At 35.4% G+C, this 18,153-nt stretch overlaps 1 protein-coding gene and 1 non-coding gene across 7 annotated transcripts in view; one reads left to right on the top strand and one right to left on the bottom strand.

Moving 5' to 3' along the window:
* Positions 1–18,153, top strand: part of CDH18 (cadherin 18) — a 1,188,046-nt gene that overhangs the window by 812,358 nt on the left and 357,535 nt on the right. For all 6 annotated transcript variants that reach the window (XM_070476511.1, XM_070476510.1, XM_070476512.1 and 3 more), the window contains one exon: positions 2,169–2,652. In XM_070476511.1, coding sequence (XP_070332612.1) covers positions 2,425–2,652 — 228 coding nt within the window. In that variant the 5' untranslated portion in view covers positions 2,169–2,424. The remainder of the gene's footprint in view (positions 1–2,168; positions 2,653–18,153) is intronic.
* Positions 16,464–16,536, bottom strand: TRNAF-GAA (transfer RNA phenylalanine (anticodon GAA)). The gene has a single exon. It is a non-coding gene; the product is annotated as a tRNA-Phe (tRNA).

Raw genomic sequence — 18,153 nt, 5'->3', positions numbered from 1 at the left:
GGACTGCTGTCTATAGGGTCGCATAGAGTCAGACATGACTGAAGCGACTTAGCATGCATGCATGCACTGGAGAAGGAAATGGCCACTCCAGTGTTCTTGCCTGGAGAACCCCAGGGACGGAGGAGCCTGGTGGGCTGCCGTCTATGGGGTTGCACAGAGTCGGACATGATTGAAGCGACTTAGCAGCAGTAGCAACTAAAATAAAATTTCAGTTCAAATTCAGTATAATTCTTGCACAATTGGTGAAGTAAGAATTTTTATTAACTCTAATTATGGGAAGAGATATGTGTGCTTAGTCACTCAGTTGTGTAGGACTCTTTGCAACCCTGTGGTCTGTAACCCAACAGGCTCCTCTGTCCATGGGATTCTTCAGGAAAAAATACTGGAGTGGGTTGCCAGGCCCTCCTCTAGGAGATCTCCACAACCCAGGGATGAAACCCAGGTCTCCCTGCAGGCGGGTTCTTTTACTATCTGAGCCACCAGAGGAGCCCATGGTGAGAGACACTGATAGAGAAAAGTACCTTGCTCTGGGTCTTGTAATTTTTTCATCCCCCTACTTAGTGTCAACATTTTTCCCAAATGAGAAAAATGATTATGCCATGATTGATTATTTATACTCAGTTTTTTAAACCATTTATATTTTTATGTCAACCACCTTGTAATTCATTTAGATCTACATTTCAGTTTGCTCTGATTTGCAAAGGTGAACTTTATGGAGTGAGAAAGTGATACATCTAATGTTTTTTACTAGATGGAATAACCATTCAGTTCAGTTCAGTTCAGTCGCTCAGTTGTGTCTGACTCTGTGACCCCATGAATAGCAGTATGCCAGGCCTCCCTGTCCATCAAAAACTCCCAGAGTTTACTCAAACTCATGTCTATCAAGTAGGTGATGTCATCCAACCATCTCATCCTCTGTCGTCCCCTTCTCCTCCTGCCCCCAATCCCTCCCAGCATCAGGGTTTTTTCCAATGAGTCAACTCTTTGCATGAGTTGGCCAAAGGATTGGAGTTTCAGCTTTAGCATCAGTCCTTCCAATGAACACCCAGGACTGATCTCCTTTAGGATGGACTGGTTGGATCTCCTTGTAGTCCAAGGGACTCTCAAGAGTCTTCTCCAACACCATAGTTCAAAAGCATCAATTCTTCGGTGCTCAGCTTTCTTCACAGTCCAGCTCTCACATCCATACATGACCACTAGAAAAACCATAGCCTTGACTAGACGGACCTTTGTTGGCAAAGTAATGTCTCTGCTTTTTAATATGCTGTCTAGGTTGGTCATAACTTTCCTTCCAAGGAGTAAGTGTCTTTTGATTTCATTCCTTTTAATTTCAAGTCCTCAGCATTCCTTATTTGAAAAGCAAAGTATCTCCCCCTCTGTTCTTTTTGCCACCATCTTTTCCCCCTTATATTGTACCTCTCTTTGCATTGCTGCTAGAATTATGTAGTGTCATTCTAAGCTTGAATCTCTCTTGCCTGAAGGTGAAGACCGCATTCTAGAGCATCATCTCCAGGCCTACTAAAATCCAAGCAAGCTAGAATTCAGTCATTGATATTCTTACTTGTTCAGTTGTGCTAATCTTATCCCAGATGTAGAGTGACTTTCAATAGCATATATTTTTTCAGCCATTTTCTTTCTTCTATTTTGCTTACTAAAGATTTTAAGTACCTACTTGATTGCTGTGATAGTTTGTGAAAAATTTTCAACCTGAGGGAATATTCTGTGAAGTTCTGTGAGTCATACGTAATAGGTGATTGATCTATATATTAAGTTGTATTACATCTAACAAAAGCAAAATAAACACAAAAACAAAATTAAAAATGTGCACTTAGTGTGGAATCCCTAATAGATCACATTTTGTAAGGCATATATTCATGGTCAATTTTTAAGCTCTCTAGGACTGCATTTCTGTTGTTTTGAATAATTAAATATATACATATATCTATATGTGTAAAGTTGAGATTTAAAATACAAATATGTATATCCATGTAAAAATACCATGTGCAGACTTAAGCATGACTGTGTATGTTTATGTTTATTTCCAAAAGAACTTGCACATATTCTTCGTCTATCAGCATCACCCTGCAAAACAGTATAATTTGTATTCTGAGCAAATACTTAAAATTGGCATGTTTTGTAATGTATATAATTTTCTTTCTTTCTATCAGGTAGAAAATGGTTGCCCCTGTTCACCACCTGTGAAGACTTAGAAACACACAACTACGGCTTTGGTCCTCTAAGTGTTTCAGGATGTAAATGTAGCCTGACTTTTCCCTGATGGGCTGTTAAATCATGGACATGCTAAACAAGTTTCTTCGGACTGTCCTTCCAGAAGATGCTTTGGCTTCTCTCTCGAATGCTCACTAGGCGTTTGTAGCTGACAAGGAAAAGCAAGAAGGCTGTGAACTGGAAAGTTCTCTTACAATGAAAATTACGAGCACCTCCTGCATCTGCCCAGTCCTCGTGTGTCTCTGTTTTGTGCAGAGGTGTTATGGGGCCACTCACCACAGCTCCATCAAGGGGACCAGAAACCAAACCAAACACATCGAAGGTGAAACCGAAGTCCACCACCGTCCTAAAAGGGGGTGGGTTTGGAATCAGTTCTTTGTTTTAGAAGAACATATGGGACCAGATCCACAGTATGTTGGAAAAGTAAGTTTTTGTTTATTGTTTGTTTTTTCCTCTTCTGGGAAATTGAGGGGTGAGATGAGGGTGGAGCTGGAGTTGGATTTGAAGAGATATGGAACTTCAAGTAAATTATGTTATAGAATGTTATTTCTTATTCTGAATATTTTGAAATAATGATTATAAAATCTGAGCATCACCAAGCATGGCACATTTCCTTAAACATCAGTTCACATGTACTACACTGAATTTTCTTTACCAGCGTATCACTCTTTCTGTTCTCTCATGTAAAATGTAAACATTTTTCAGTAGACACAATTGTAGACATAATTCTACACAAAAATGTAGACATAATTCAGTAATTTTGTCTTTAGCACCGTGAAGGCATATTAGAATTCATCATGTCATTTCTTGGCACATTGATATTTACAGATTCTTTTTTTAATCTACTGCTGTTGTACATAAAGCTAAGAAACTCTATGACTTCTAATATATTTTTGTTAATTGTTACAAAGGCTGCACTTGAATTTGTCAGCATTTAAAAGCACATGGATATTTTATCAAACCCCCAAATTAATTTCCATACACATAGAATTATATTTTAAATGTAGATTAAATATATACTCAATGCATAGGTTTTGTTAAAATCCCCAAAGAATGAATTTGATAAAATGATCAGGAACTTCAGACCAATGTTCCTTTCTCTCAGACATACAGCAAGACAATTTAATGGCTGGTCAAACCCTTTAGGAAATTGTGCGCTCAGTAATAAGGGGCAGTTTAAGCACGCGTTATCACCGCTCCAGGGTAAAGAAGAGCATGGGAAGTGGGGAGACCGTCTTCTGATAAATTACTGATGGCTGGCAAGCAGCCACACTTAGGTTGGTTCAGTACCTATGGGAAAAGGAGCAAGCACAGCAGTAGAACCTTCATGTCTACAGGCTCCGTGACTTCTATCTCCCTGCTTGACTATTTATTTTCATTTTAGCACTGTTAGTGCTAAAAAAAAAAAAGTACTCCATCCAAAGCCAGGGTGCTTCCCTAATGTGTAGGCAGTGCAGTAGCACAACCATCTGTTCCATCCCTCATCCAACAGGATCTGGGTTGCAGCTGTATTTTCCATACAAGGCAGGAGCTATGGAGTCAGAATATGAAGCACAAAACGATCTGGAACAACTCTATCATTCTCTGATATGCATATCAAAACAAGAAGAAAAACCCCTTATCTTTATCCTACATGTTTTCCCTATGGTGTATTCCATAAAGTAAATGAAAACAAGTATACTTAAAGTAAAAACATAACATAATGAATTACTGTAGAGTTATTTTTGTTATGAACTTCAAAATCTTTTTTCTATAACCCTTTCACTCCTTGAAAAGGAGGGGGACAGGGAAAGTAACAGAAAAGTGTTTCTTTTTTGGAGTATTCCAAAAGGAAAAAAATATATATATATGTTATTAAAATATTTTGTTGTGTTTATTTTTTGTCATTTTAGTTTAATTAAAAATCAAAATCAAATTTGCTAGAAAGAAGAAGAGAAAGATCAGATAGCTTCTCAGTTTTTGATGGTTTACCTAGTTTTAGTAAAAGATGAAATCTCAATCAGTAGTTTAGTTACAAATAATCTTTCTGGGCTTGGGTACCAGTGAACATATGGTTGAGAGCTTGTTAGCCACCAGGAGGTGGTGAGAGCTGGGAAACTGTTCCTTTGTGAAGGTTCTGAAGAAATCAGGGTCCATTCTAATAGTATTAACAGACAAATTAAAGGGTCACACCCTTTAGGTATGGTCCTCTTATTCCCTATCTGACTTGTATCCCTTTACTCATAATCTTCTTTCTCAATTTTTGTCTGCCTTTGTGAGCAATTCTAACTTGATTGTATAGGCTCATTCCCCTCATACATCACCCTCTACAAATGTATATACATACACACATACATGATTGTGAAAATTGAAAAAAAAAACAACTTTCAATGTCCAACAACACATATGTACTTATAATAATGTGCTCCAGCCCCGTTATTTTTATTAGAGAAAATAATTTATATTTAAATAAAATAAATACATTATTACATACATATAAATACATTCATAATGAATCAACCATATATTTTCAAAGTGTTCCTGAGTAGAAGATAAAATCATTACAGTTTCTATGAGCATGAGAAGGGAACACATCCAAAGATCTGAAAATGATCTCCTTTTTACCCCTCTCTGTCACAGAAATGTCCGCAGGATTTTTGTCAACAAAAATAAAATAATAATCATACAATACAGTTATATTATTAATACATTTCCTACATTATCAGTTTGTTTCTATCATCCATAATCTCTGGATTATAATTTTGTATATCTATTGTTATATTTCACATTACGGAACATCTGAAACTGCTCGTAAGAGCTCAAGCCAAACTGTTTGATACTTACCAACTTCTTTTATAATTTTTAAAATTTTCTTTGAGTTTTCTTACCAATGATTGGATTTATTACTAGGGAACTTATTTTATTGACATTGGGCAATACACATTACTCACTCATAAGTTTTTTTTTTTTCTTTTTTAATAAGGCTAAGGACAGTTCTAATGGTAAATAGTATATATATATGTATATATATACACACACATGTATTATGTATACAACATCTATATTTTAAATATATGCAATTATACATATATACAGGTATGCGTAATTGACAATTCATACATTTTTCAGAATGTAAAAGCCATGAGAAATTAAATACCAAAATTATTGTGCGTAGTGTGTGTCTATGTATCTATATATATATATATATATATATATATATCTTGGATTTGAACTCATTGATTTATTAAAGATCTTTTAAAACACTTGAAAGTTTAGGGTCAGGAAGCTATAATAGCACATTTGTTAGTAAGTAAGTCCTTTCTTCCCAGAAAAAAAAAAAAAAAACCTATATGGTAATGTAATTATAGCTTTACAACAAAAGTGTTCTCTCATTTCCAAAAATTATATAACTGATATAGATCATCATCTTTTATTTTTCAAAATTTGAACAGAGCTAAATGAATTCCATTATAACTAAGAATTTAATTTTATATAAAATATCACACACATCCTAAAATGCAGGCCATGTATGACACCCATCATTAGGGTAGACTCATTGCTTTCATGAGATAATGAGAATCACTCAGTAAACAGCGGAGTCTGAGTTAGAGTTTCTTTTCTTTTTATCTGTATTACAACTGGTGAGTGTCTTTGATTTCTTCCATTTCTAGTTCCTTACATGTAACACTGAGAAATATTGTTTTATATTTCTAATTCAAGTGTGTTATAAAGTTTGGTTTATAGTTTAGATTGTGGGTCAGTTAAACCACTGTCTGTGGTTATGCTGGTGTTGCTTGCATAATAGATAATAATAATAACTATTGAAAATTTTAAGTATTATTGGTGATACATGGAAATAGCACAGAACCAAATTCAGTTTCTAAAAATGATGTCTTTTTGTAATACAACTAGATTCACATTTATGTATTTTATGTAGCTGTTTTCAAGCTATGATGGCAAAATCTAGAAGCAGTGAAAGAAAGTAAGAGCCACAAAGTCTAAAGTGTTTACTAATGACCATTTACAGAAAATATTTGGAACCCGTTTTCAAGGTTGCTGCCTCACCTAGTAGACTGTGAACACTCTGGAAGCAGGTTATGGGGCCTTTTCATCTTCATTTACACAGAACTCTATCTCAGTGCCTATTGTAATGCTCAAATGTGGTAATTCACTGGAAAGGGCTCTATAAAGTATAGCCTTTTGTAGTCTTGTTAATGGTTGTGATAATTATTTGAAATTATTGACACAAAAATCTCTGTCATCAAACATTTCTTTTATGGAAGTGTGAATTTGAGGAGGTCTTTAAGTTCACCTCTTTCACTGGCATGCCCTCTCCCAAGGTTATTTTAATGAATGTTTATTAGCTCTTGGCATTTTTGTTGTTATTGCTGTTGTTTAGTTGTATTGCAGGCAGTACTGTAATGAATGTCTTTGTATGCACATCATTTAGCAAAGGTATAGATGTCCCTGAAGGGAGAGGTTTCCAGAGTGGAATTCTGATTTAAAAATAAAAAAATCTTTAATTTTGGTAGATGTTACCTATCCTCCTCCATAGGTGGTAGTGTACTTTACATCTCTGTCAGTGATGTGTAAGAATATTTATTTCTCTATAGCAATGCCAACAAATGGGATTATAAGACTTGAATTTTGTAAATAGGTGAAAAATTGCATCTCTATGTACTTTCAATATACGTTTGTCTTATTATGAATGAAATTGATCACATTTTTGTAGTTGAGGGGACATGAATATTCCTTTTTTTTTTTTTGTTCTTTTTTTTTTTTTTCCATTTATTTTTATTAGTTGGAGGCTAATTACTTTACATCATTACAGTAGTTTTTGTCATACATTGAAATGAATTAGCCATGGATTTACTAACTGACTCTTTAGGCCCTTTTGTTACTCTTTTAAACTTATCAGTACTAGTCAATAATTACATAATAGATGCAATAAATCTTTGCCAGCAATATTACCAATAATGTTTTTTAACAGTTGCAATTTACCCTTTGACTTTGTTTATAAGTTTTGCTTTATAGAAATGTATTATTTTAATTTGATCATTTTTTACATTCCTTTAGTTGAAACTACACTTTTATTTGATTTGAATTTTTCTGAAATTTGAAATATTAGTGTTCCGAATTAGTGCCAGGAGATTAAAAAATGCATTCTTCATGTCTTAATATCTATAGTTTATCACATATTTTAGAAAATGTTGCTTATGGAATAAAAAACATGGCGTAAAAGTAGAATTCTTTGCTTTAGAGATCAAAAGCTATAATTTAAAATACATATGATATCATATTTTGATCACTAGCTATTGACTGTATTTCATATATGTCTCATATTTACCAATAGAATAATTAGTGTGCAGGTTGTAGTTGAAAGTATACTGACTCTTCCTGGTATACTCTAGGAGTATTTCAATATGTGTAACTGTTAGAATTTAACTGAGGGCACATATTGGAAATAATGTTTGTTACTATAAAACCACTGACAGTGAGCTTCATGTATTTCAAGTGATAATTGCTTGTGATTAGCTAGGTATTCTGCTCCATAAATACATAAAAAATATGTATTACATGTGTAATATGAAAATTTTTACTTTAAAAATATTAAGATGACTTCTTTAAATAGCCAAAAATTCTTATATGAGAGATAAAAGATGCTATGTTTATTACTTCAGTGTATCTTTAATTGTATATTATCTATATTGTATTATCTGGTAGTTAAAGAGAATAGGATAAAACATATGATAAAATAGAATAGAATCAATCAAATTAAAGGTAAGACCAAAAACTGTTCCTCCGTGTTAGCTTGTTTTGAGCTAAGATATCTAATCTATTAACAATATAGCATTAGGATTTGGGCCTTATTAACATTAAACATATCTTTGATGATAAAAGTTAATGAAACTAGACTTTTTTCAGGATGAACGAATGTATTATGTTCCCCATATTCACTTCTCTTCATTTTATAGTGTATGTTCTTATGACTGTTAACATTTTTTTCCAGATTAAAAACTGTATCATGTAGAAACTATTGCTTGCTTCTATAAAGAATTTAGTTACTAAAATTCTACCTCTCAATCCCCTCTTTACCCATGTCCTATGTGTGTGAGTCAGTGGTAATAAATCCTCCAGCCAGTGCAGGAGACACAAGTTTGATCCCTGGGTCAGGAAGATCTCTAGGGGAGCAATTGGCAATCCACTCCAACATTTTTGCCTGGGAAATCCCATGGACAGAGGTGCCTGGCGGGCTACAGTCCATGGGGTTGCAAAAAAGTCTGACACAACTTAGTGACTAAACAATGGCAATATGTGCGAATAAAGGGTAGACTCTAGGCAATTATTCTCCACTTGCTTTATTAAAACAAAACAAAGCAAAAACAACCATAGCAAGCATATAGAGAGTAAGAAAGGAATTCTGGTGGCATAAAGGAATTAAGAAATCATCTTGTCAGATTCCTCAAATAATGGAAACCAACAATGCTTGAAACAGTTAAGTGATCTCTTCATGGGAAGGGGGATTAGTTATGGCAGTGCCAAAGAACAAATTGTAAGATATCTAATTCTTTAATGAAAATCAGTTTCTAGTATATAGTGCATGAAATTCCCCTCTGATCATCACCATTACTTCCATTACTCTCTATTTTTTCTGTCTTTATAAAGAGAGCCTTCAAATCTCTTTTAATATGAAGTACTGTGACTTCAAATTAAATAAATGATTTTGAGGTTCAAGAGAGAATAAATCATGTAAAAAGGAATGGGAAGGTTCAGGATTTACAGAAAAAAAAAAGATAGTTTTAATGTCATCATGAACTCTGAATTAAAAATTAAATGAACAGTAAGAAAAGGTTCTGATTGTCATCTTATTGTCAAGATGATGATTTTATGAAAGTTTGTTTTTTTTTACCATAACTTCTTTGAAATGGAAAACTTCTTATATCAAAACATGACATTTTAATTTTGTGTAGGTGACAATGTGATGACATGATGTCATGTGAAATTAACTCATGGTGTGCAGGTGCATATGGATTTATAAATTTCTCAATAATCATCATGGAAATTTAACTATTTAGGTCCAGTCCTAAAAGAAATTGGGTGCACAAAAGAGAAATTTGATTTGGCATATACTTCATTTAATTTGTAATGATATAGAACCTGTTATATCTTTTCTAAAAGAAATCAGATTTCACTAAGTTTCACTTTAGTTTTAGAGAAAAGTGACAATATGTTTTATTGTTCAACAATAAAAATGTTGAAAGTAATAGCATTAGCACTCACTATATATAGTGTTTCTTAATGCTGTGCTGGAAAATTTTTAAACATCATCAATATAAAGCAGTACTATGGGCATAATCTATGAATTTGTTCACCATGTACACTTGATGGTACTATACAAACGTACCCACCTGTATGTTAATATGTGTGTATGTGTTTTTAAGTGTTATCAGTGGTGCTAAACCAAAAGTGACTTTAACCCTCGGGAGCATTTGGCAATGTCTAGACACATTTTTCACCTCTGCTACAAGGTCTATTAGTTTAAGATGGCATAATCATTATGTCCACAAATTCTGAAAGAGTTCAGGAAAATGTCTTAATATACTTTCAGATCAGAATAAAATATGAAAATGAATATAATTGACTCTATTAGTCTTTATATCAATACAATTGCAAATAGAATTTATCATTATAATTGAGAAAAGAAAAAGGCCCACAAAGGCAAAATGGCCAAGGGTCTCTGAAAGTTATAATGCTGCTGCTGCTGCTGCTAAGTTGCTTCAGTCGTGTCCGACTCTGTGCGACCCCATAGACGGCAGCCCACCAGGCTCCGCCGTCCCTGGGATTCTCCAGGCAAGAACACTGGAGTGGGTTGCCATTTCCTTCTCCAATGCATGAAAGTGAAAAGGGAAAGTGAAGTCGCTCAGTCGTGGTCCGACTCTTAGAGACCCCACGGACTGCAGCCCACCAGGCTCCTCCGTCCATGGGATTTTCCAGGCAAGAGTATTAAAGTGGGGTGCCATTGCCTTCTCCGGAAATTATAATGAGGACTTGATGTTTATGATGGAAGGATTTTTACCAAGCCTTTCTTCCTGGCTTGTAGATTGCTGTCTTCATTTTCACATGGTGTTCTCACTACATGAGTATCTGTGTCCAGATTTCCTTTTTTCTTTAGGACATTACCTCTATAAAAACTCTGTCTCAATAATGTACTGGGGTTAGAACATCATCATGTGGATTTTATTGCTTTAAAATTCAACCCATAGTAGACTGAAATCAATATTTTTTGTGTAATTATTAGGATTTTTATACTTTATAGAAATACAGCATCCATTATTTCTTTGAATTTTCTTCTCCCTCTTTTATTGTTTCATTCTGAAACTTCTATTTGATATAATTTTTCTCATATTCACTTTTAGGATTCTAATACTTTCTTCAACCAAGTTGAATAGTTGAGTATTAATATATTTTTTTATTTAAATTGTGGCTCAGATGGTAGAGAATCTGCCTGCAATGCAGGAGATCCGGGTTCGATCTCTGGATTGCAAACATCCCCTGGAGAAGGAAACAGAAACCCACTTTAATATTCTTTCCTGGAGATTCCATGGACAGAGGAGCCTGGCAGGCTGCAGTCCATGGGGTTGCAAAGAGTCGGACATGACTGAGCAACAACCACTTGACTTAAATATGAATATTAGCTTGAACATATTTTAAAATTTTTGCTTTACATTGGTTCCTTTTGTCTCTTTTATATATACCTTGTCTTTTCATTTTGACCATTTTTTCCTCTTAAGTATTAAATATTGCCAACCAACTGTTTAAAAATCTTGATCAAATTATAATTTTCATTTCTTCTTGGTTAATTTGCGTATTTCTTTTGTCTATCCACTGTCATGGAAATTTGATCATGGTATGCCTTTAAAAATTTTATATTCACTTGTCTTCAATAAGTATGTGATAAGTGGGAATGAGGATTTTGATGGAATTACTCTAAAATATAACTTGAGAGAGATCCACAGAGAGTCATTTATTTTTTTGTTTGCTGACAACCTGTTGGTTTCCTAAATATTAATATGTTTTATTTTTGTTTTTAATTTGTTTTCTTTTTGTTAAGTAAAGTATAATTGATTTATAACATCATGTTAATTTCAGGTTTACAGAAGAGGTTCAGTTAAATACATATTAACTTTTAATTTTTAGCTATTGATTCATAACCATTCTTTTAAATGAAAACAACAATGAAAGAATACTAGCAGCACAAAAATGAATCTTGTATACCTTTCTTCTAGTCTGCTAGTTTGAATTTCAGTTTATCACAGGAATTGTTATTTTTCTACCAAGACCTTTTAACCAACCACAAGCTTCCTTGCTGTTTTTCTTTAAGCTAGTGGGTAGATACTCCAATTTTCATTTCATAGAGTTTATTTTCAAGTAGTCTTGCTTTGTTAAGACATCTCCTTTCTAATTTTATACCTTGATGGGACTGAAAGTCATAGTTTCTAATCTTAAGGAGATGGAAAATTTAACCTTGGTGCTCATGGCCTGTATCTGGTTTAATTTCCCCCAAAGTCATCTGACTATCTGACAGTTGGAAATGACTTTCCTGGTGAAAATCTCTTCCTTCCTTTGTCCAGTAAATTACCTTTCACTGAATTACCATTTAGTGAATTACAGTGAATATTTCTCTCTCAGTTATATTGCACTTTACATTTACAATTGTTTATAGTAAGAGATGTCTTTATTATCTTTGTCTGCCATTTTACTGCAGGTTTTTCTTTACACAAAAAAAGCTTTGGATTAGATAATTTTGTTAATATTATATATATATATGTATGTATATATATATATAATAGTATTCTTTTACCATGATTCAATATTTTCATGCAGAAGTAAAAATGAAAATCTAAATATTCTCCAAAATATGAAAAAATAGTTATATACATTCTGAAAAATCTATCACACTTCATAATTAACTATGGACTGTTTTCTTTCAACACATATTGGCCCTAAGAAAACTTATCATTTTCAACATAGGTATTATTCTCAGGAAATCTGTTCCATAATTTTATTGATTTTTTAAAAATCCAGTGAACATTTAATTGCATCAGACCTCCTATAACAAAAGTATTTAGTTGGAAGTTAAGCCTAGAGGGTCTTCAAATACATCCAGTTTTTACTTTTTCTAAATTTCATAAAGAAAATACCAGGCATTTGTTCCAAGAATCGCAAAGTAAAATGGCATCCATTTTTTTTTCTCTAGGATTGTTTCTTTTATATGGCTTATTTGTCACTATATTTATAGACGTTAGAAAGGTATACAGTATTCAGTCCTATTCTACAATAAAAGATAAAATAATATAAAATATAAATCATTAAAATATACTAACTTACCATAGTCTTCTCTTTGGTTTTCATTATTTATAACCATAGCTTTATTTTCATTTTTTTTTTTATAATATTTAGTGGAGAATAGTTGATTTGCAATATTGTGTTAGTTTCAGGTGTATAGCAAAGTGAATCAGTTATACATACTCTTCTATAAATTCTTTTCTCTTCTAGGCTATAAGAGTATTAGAGATCCCTGTGCTGAATAGTAGGTCCTTATTAGTTATACCACTCCAGTACTCTTGCCTGGAAAATCCCATGGACGGAGGAGCCTGGTAGGCTGCAGTCCATGGGATCGCGAAGAGTCGGACATGACTGAGCGACTTCACTTTCACTTTTATGCACTGGCGAAGGAAATGGCAACCCACTGCAGTGCTCTTGCCTGGAGAATCCCAGGGATGGGGGCGCACAGAATCGGACACGACTGAAGTGACTTAGCAGCGTTAGTTATCTAATTTGTGTATGAAGTGAAGTGAAAGTCGCTCAGTCACGTCCAACTCTTTGCGACCCCATGGACTATATAGTCCATGGAATTCTCCAGGCCGGGATACTGGAGTGGGTAGCCTTTTCTTTCTCCAGGGGATCCTCCCAACCCAGGGATCAAACCTAGGTCTCCCACATTGCAGGTGGATTCTTTACCAGCTGATTCTTTCCCTTGGCAAGCAAAACCCAAGAATACTAGATGGGTAGCCTGTCCCTTCTTCGGCAGATCTTCCTGACCCAGGAATTGAGCTGGGGTCTCCTGCATTGCAGGTGAATTCATTACCAACTGAGCTATGAGGGAAGCCCCGATTTATGTATAGTAGTGTGTATATGTTAATCCCAATCTTCAAATTTATCCCCCTACTTACCACCAGTAACCATAACTTTATTTTCTACCTCTGTGACTCTGTTTTGTTAAGTTCATGGTACCCTTTTCTCCATATACAAGCAATATCATATGATATTTGCCAGCTGAGTTTATTTTGACAAAGGCTGAAAACTAGGTCATATTCATTCAAAATTTATCAAATATATCCGCAGTTCTGGTCACCATGCTAGGCATTGTTTATATAGTGGTGAATGATGCAAGTATTATGGGAGACACTGACATTAAGGCAACATTCATACAAATAAATATTCATCTATAAAATGTGATGAGGATTATTAAAGAATGTTGTACTTGAGTGTAGTGTTAAACCTAGATTGGGGGTGAGGGAAGAACTCTCTGAGGAAGAACAGGCCAGTATCTAAAAATAAACCAGGACTAATCCCACCAAATTGACCATCACATATGCTTGCATGTGACTTTTGAGCTTGGGGCAGTGTCCATGGTGAAGGAGTAACACATATAAAGCTCTTGAGATTTGAACTAATCTGTGTTTGACTGCATTCTTCTTCCAAGAAAGACTGGCTAACTCCAACTTAGGGAATGAGCAGTAGAGAGATGAGATTAGACACAATAAGACATAGATATTACAGTCTCTTGGGTAAATAACTGTGGACTTCGTATTTAGAGAAATGTGGAGACATTGTTGACTTTAAGAAGAAAAGGATGTGGCATCAATATATTTGACATTTATTGCTAAACAATCACTCTTCTGGGCTTCCCTTGTGGCTCAGCTGATAAAGAATCCACTTGCAATGTGGGAGACCTGGGTTTGATCCCTGGGTTGGGAAGATCCCTTGGAGAAGGGAAAGGCTACCCACTCCAGTATTCTGGCCTGGAAAATCCCATGGACAGAGGAGCCTGACGGGCTATAGTCCACGTGGTTACAAAGAGTTGGACACAACTGAAGAACAGACACACGCAATCACTCTTCTATATGAGCAACAGAATCTCGGGGAAGCATTTCAGAACAATCAAAAGTATGTTAGTTTCTGTAAAGCAGCTAATACATCATTAAAAAGAGGGTAAATAGTTGGCTTATTTCCTGTTCCATAATGATTTAAGGGATCTTATACTTATGAACCATATAATGTATTACTGGCTCAAGGCAACAACTGAGACATACTTGTAAGACATATATATAAGTATCAGGAAACAGGGGAGGGAACATTGGACAGGTAACCTTGATTTTTATACTATGTTATCTTTTGACCTGAGTAAATCCAGACTTTCAGAACAAGGCTTTATTATGCATATCAAAGAAGTGAATGAATAAGATGATTACAAGAATCCTGTTTCGCTTTGAAAGTTACTGTTTCAACATAAATTCAACTGTTAAAAGAAACTAACAGCATGTCATATGCTGTGCTAGGCTAGATGTGGAGATTATACTAATGAAATATACAATCTCCATAATTAATGAAGGCAAGAAGAGGAGGTGATTTTGAGAACAAGTGATGGCATCTCAGTGCTAATGATGCTATAGCAGTGCTAAACATAGGGGATGATGGTTCTAGGGGAGGAGAAATATACTTGACTCATATCAATTTAGGGAAGGCTCCTCAGAAGAGTGAGAGCTTGAACTAATCTGTTGCTAGCAATAGAAAATGAGACAGGTAAAATTCATCGGTTAAGAGAGACCTGCTCTGGAATGGCAGGAATGCCAAATCAAAAGAATCTAAGTAATAATTAATGACATACAAGTACAGCAGCTGGAGCACAGATCACATGCGGAAAAGTGGGATTGGGGATGAAGCTAGACAGTATGACAGGCCACTGAGGACCAGTCTTTGTATAAGACTCAAAAGAGAATATAGTTTACCTCTAGGTGTTTGGGAATGAATTGAAGGATTTTCAAATGTGAAGTGACATGAGACATAAAGAACACGTTCAAAGGCAGAGAGGACATTGCACAAATGTGCAATGCACCATTGCACAAATCTAGACTTGAACTTGTATATTTCAAAAGAATTGAAGGGAGTAAATAGATTAAAACTTTTTTTTAAATTTTAGAATATAAAATTGATAAGATTTTGCATCCAGTGAGGGTGAGAAAGAGCCATTTGAAGATGTTGAGCAGGCTTCTTAAATGTGGAGGGATTCTAGAGAGGGGTTTCCTGGTTGGCACTAGTGGTAAAGAACATGCTTGCCAGTGCAGGAGACATTAGAGACACAGGATTGATCCCTCAGTTGGGAAGATCCCCTGGAGAAGGGCATGGAAAGCCACTCCAGTATTCTTCCCCAGAGAATCCCATGGTCAGAGGAGCCTGGTGTGCTACAGACCATAGGATCACAAAGAGTCGGACATGACTGTAGCGACTTAGCATGCATGCTAGCGAGTAAAGGAGAATCATATCTGGAAGTGAGGATGATGGAGCTAGGTTTGGAGAGTCTATATCCTGGGTACTTTGTGGCCATGCAGATGGGAAATTATGGAGAGATGCAGAGCTGGGGGAAGGATATAGACTATTGGTGATTGAAGCCATGCATAAAAATTTAGAGAAATGTACATCGACTCCTGGCTCAGAATATAAATCTGTAGTGTAAAAAGTTATGATGGAAAAGAGAAAACTAGATCTGCATAAAAAGTTTTCAAATAAAATTCAACAAAGGACTTAGAAGCAATAGAATAGAAATGGAATCAGAGTCGATAAATAAGGAGAAAATCTCAAGGAGCAAGTGATCAACAAAATTTGAAGCATGAGTGAGAATACTCAGCACTGTATTGTATACTTAAAAGATTGCTAAGAGGGTAGAGTTTATGTTGTGTTCTTATCACAAATAACAACAAGAGAGGGCAGGAGAAAACTTTTAGAGGTGATGTTTATGTTTATGTTTATGGCATAGATTGGGTGATGGTTGTATGAAGTTAAGTGAAGTGAAGTTGCTCAGTTGTGTCTGACTCTTTGCAACCCCATGGACTGTAGCCCACCAGGCTCCTCTGTCCATGGGATTCTCCAGGCAAGAGTACTGGAGTGGGTTGCCATTTCCTTCTCCAGGGGATCTTCCTGACCCAGGGATCGAACCCAGGTCTCCTGCATTTCAGGCAGACGCTTTAACCTCTGAGCCACCAGGGAAGCCCCAGTTGTATCCTCATCTCCAAACTCATCAAGCCGTATGCATGTATAAATATGTATAGTGTTCTGTGTTTAATCATACCTCAGTAAAGTGGCTTTAAAAAGAAAGTGAAAACAATAAATATTTTAAAATTGGGACTTATATTTTGTACAGTTATTTGTTTTACCCAAGAAGCTATTGTCTGAAAAGTGGAAGAGAATCTGAAAGTGACTCAGTCATGTCCCACTCTTTGCAACCCGATCTACTGTAGCCTGTGAGGCTCCTCTGTTCATGGAATTCTCCAGGCAAGTATACTGGAGTGGATAGGGGTTCCCTTCTCCAGGGGATCTTCCCAACCCAGGGATCGAACCCAGGTCTCACTTATTGTAGGAATATTCTTTACCATCTGAGCCACCATTTCCTCTGAAGAACCTTACTATTTACAGGAGCTTGACTCATATTCAAGAGGATTGAATAGTGATAGAGGAGGCTGTGACTGAATATGAATCTGTGGAGTCTTTGAGGGGTTTCCTTGGTGGCTCAGATGGTAAATATCTGCCTGCAATGGGAGACCTGGATTCAATCCCTGGGTCAAGAAGATCCCCTGGAGAAGGAAATGGCAACCCACTCCAGTATTCTTCCCTGAAAAATGCTCTGGACAGAGGAGCCTGGCGAGCTCTAGTTCATGGGGTAACAAAGAATCGGACATGACTGAGCAACTTACCCTTTTTAACACTATGGCATCTTTACTTATTTGTGATAGAACTATTCATCTTCCTCAGCCCTTCTAATTGTTGCTTGCTAGCAATTAGTAATCCATAGCATCTAAAAATTTAGGTGTTCCTCAACATGCTGCTCATCCTGAACTGTTCTCATCTGCCTAGTGATTGACACAATGTTTGTGTTGGTTAGTAATATCCTGCTGGCTGTTGAAGGAAGCTATCTGAAACTAGTTTAATAATGGGAAGTGATTTACTAACTTCATACCTGAAGAGTAGAACAGACTCCAGGCAAGCAAACAATCAGTGATACAAATGGTGTGATTAGGATCCTAGCCAGTTGCCTACAGCTACAAACTTGAAAAGCATGAGAAGCCCAAGTCCCAACATTTGTAGGTAACAGTTCAATCAGTTTCTATGTTCTGTTATAAAAAAAATAAAAATAAAGGATTTATTTGCTTGCAGCTAGATGGTTTCAAGTGCCCAAGTATTTTTCAAATTCACATTTTATGGTCTGTCCTTTAAAAACTCCCATGTTTTGATACTAATTTCTCAAACAATGAGAGTCTTGTTGAAAAAAAACTACATTGGTTAACAAACAAAATATATATAAAACATAAAATAAGATAGTCATTTTATGATGAAGGCATACTTTATTTGAGACTTATTGGACTGCTGTTCAAGCACATGCTGAATTAACAATAATCAACCTGTGTTGAATAGCTGAAGCCTAGATTTCTGATTTAACCATAGGGAAAGTTAGATTATCATTATGTGTTTAGACCAGAACTGTCTAGTTGAACTTTCTGTAGTTATAGTCCTGTTTTATATCTACACTGCCATTTTGGAAGCTACTAGCCTACCAAAAAAACAAGTTTGTTTCAGAAAAAAAAAAAGTGACCCACTAGCTTCCTTTTA

Source organism: Odocoileus virginianus, chromosome 14 (genome assembly GCF_023699985.2).
Source record: "Odocoileus virginianus isolate 20LAN1187 ecotype Illinois chromosome 14, Ovbor_1.2, whole genome shotgun sequence".
Classification (NCBI taxonomy): Eukaryota; Metazoa; Chordata; class Mammalia; order Artiodactyla; family Cervidae; genus Odocoileus; species Odocoileus virginianus.
The sequence above is the reverse complement of the archived record's forward strand: the minus strand, read 5'-3'. Positions and strand labels throughout refer to the sequence as shown.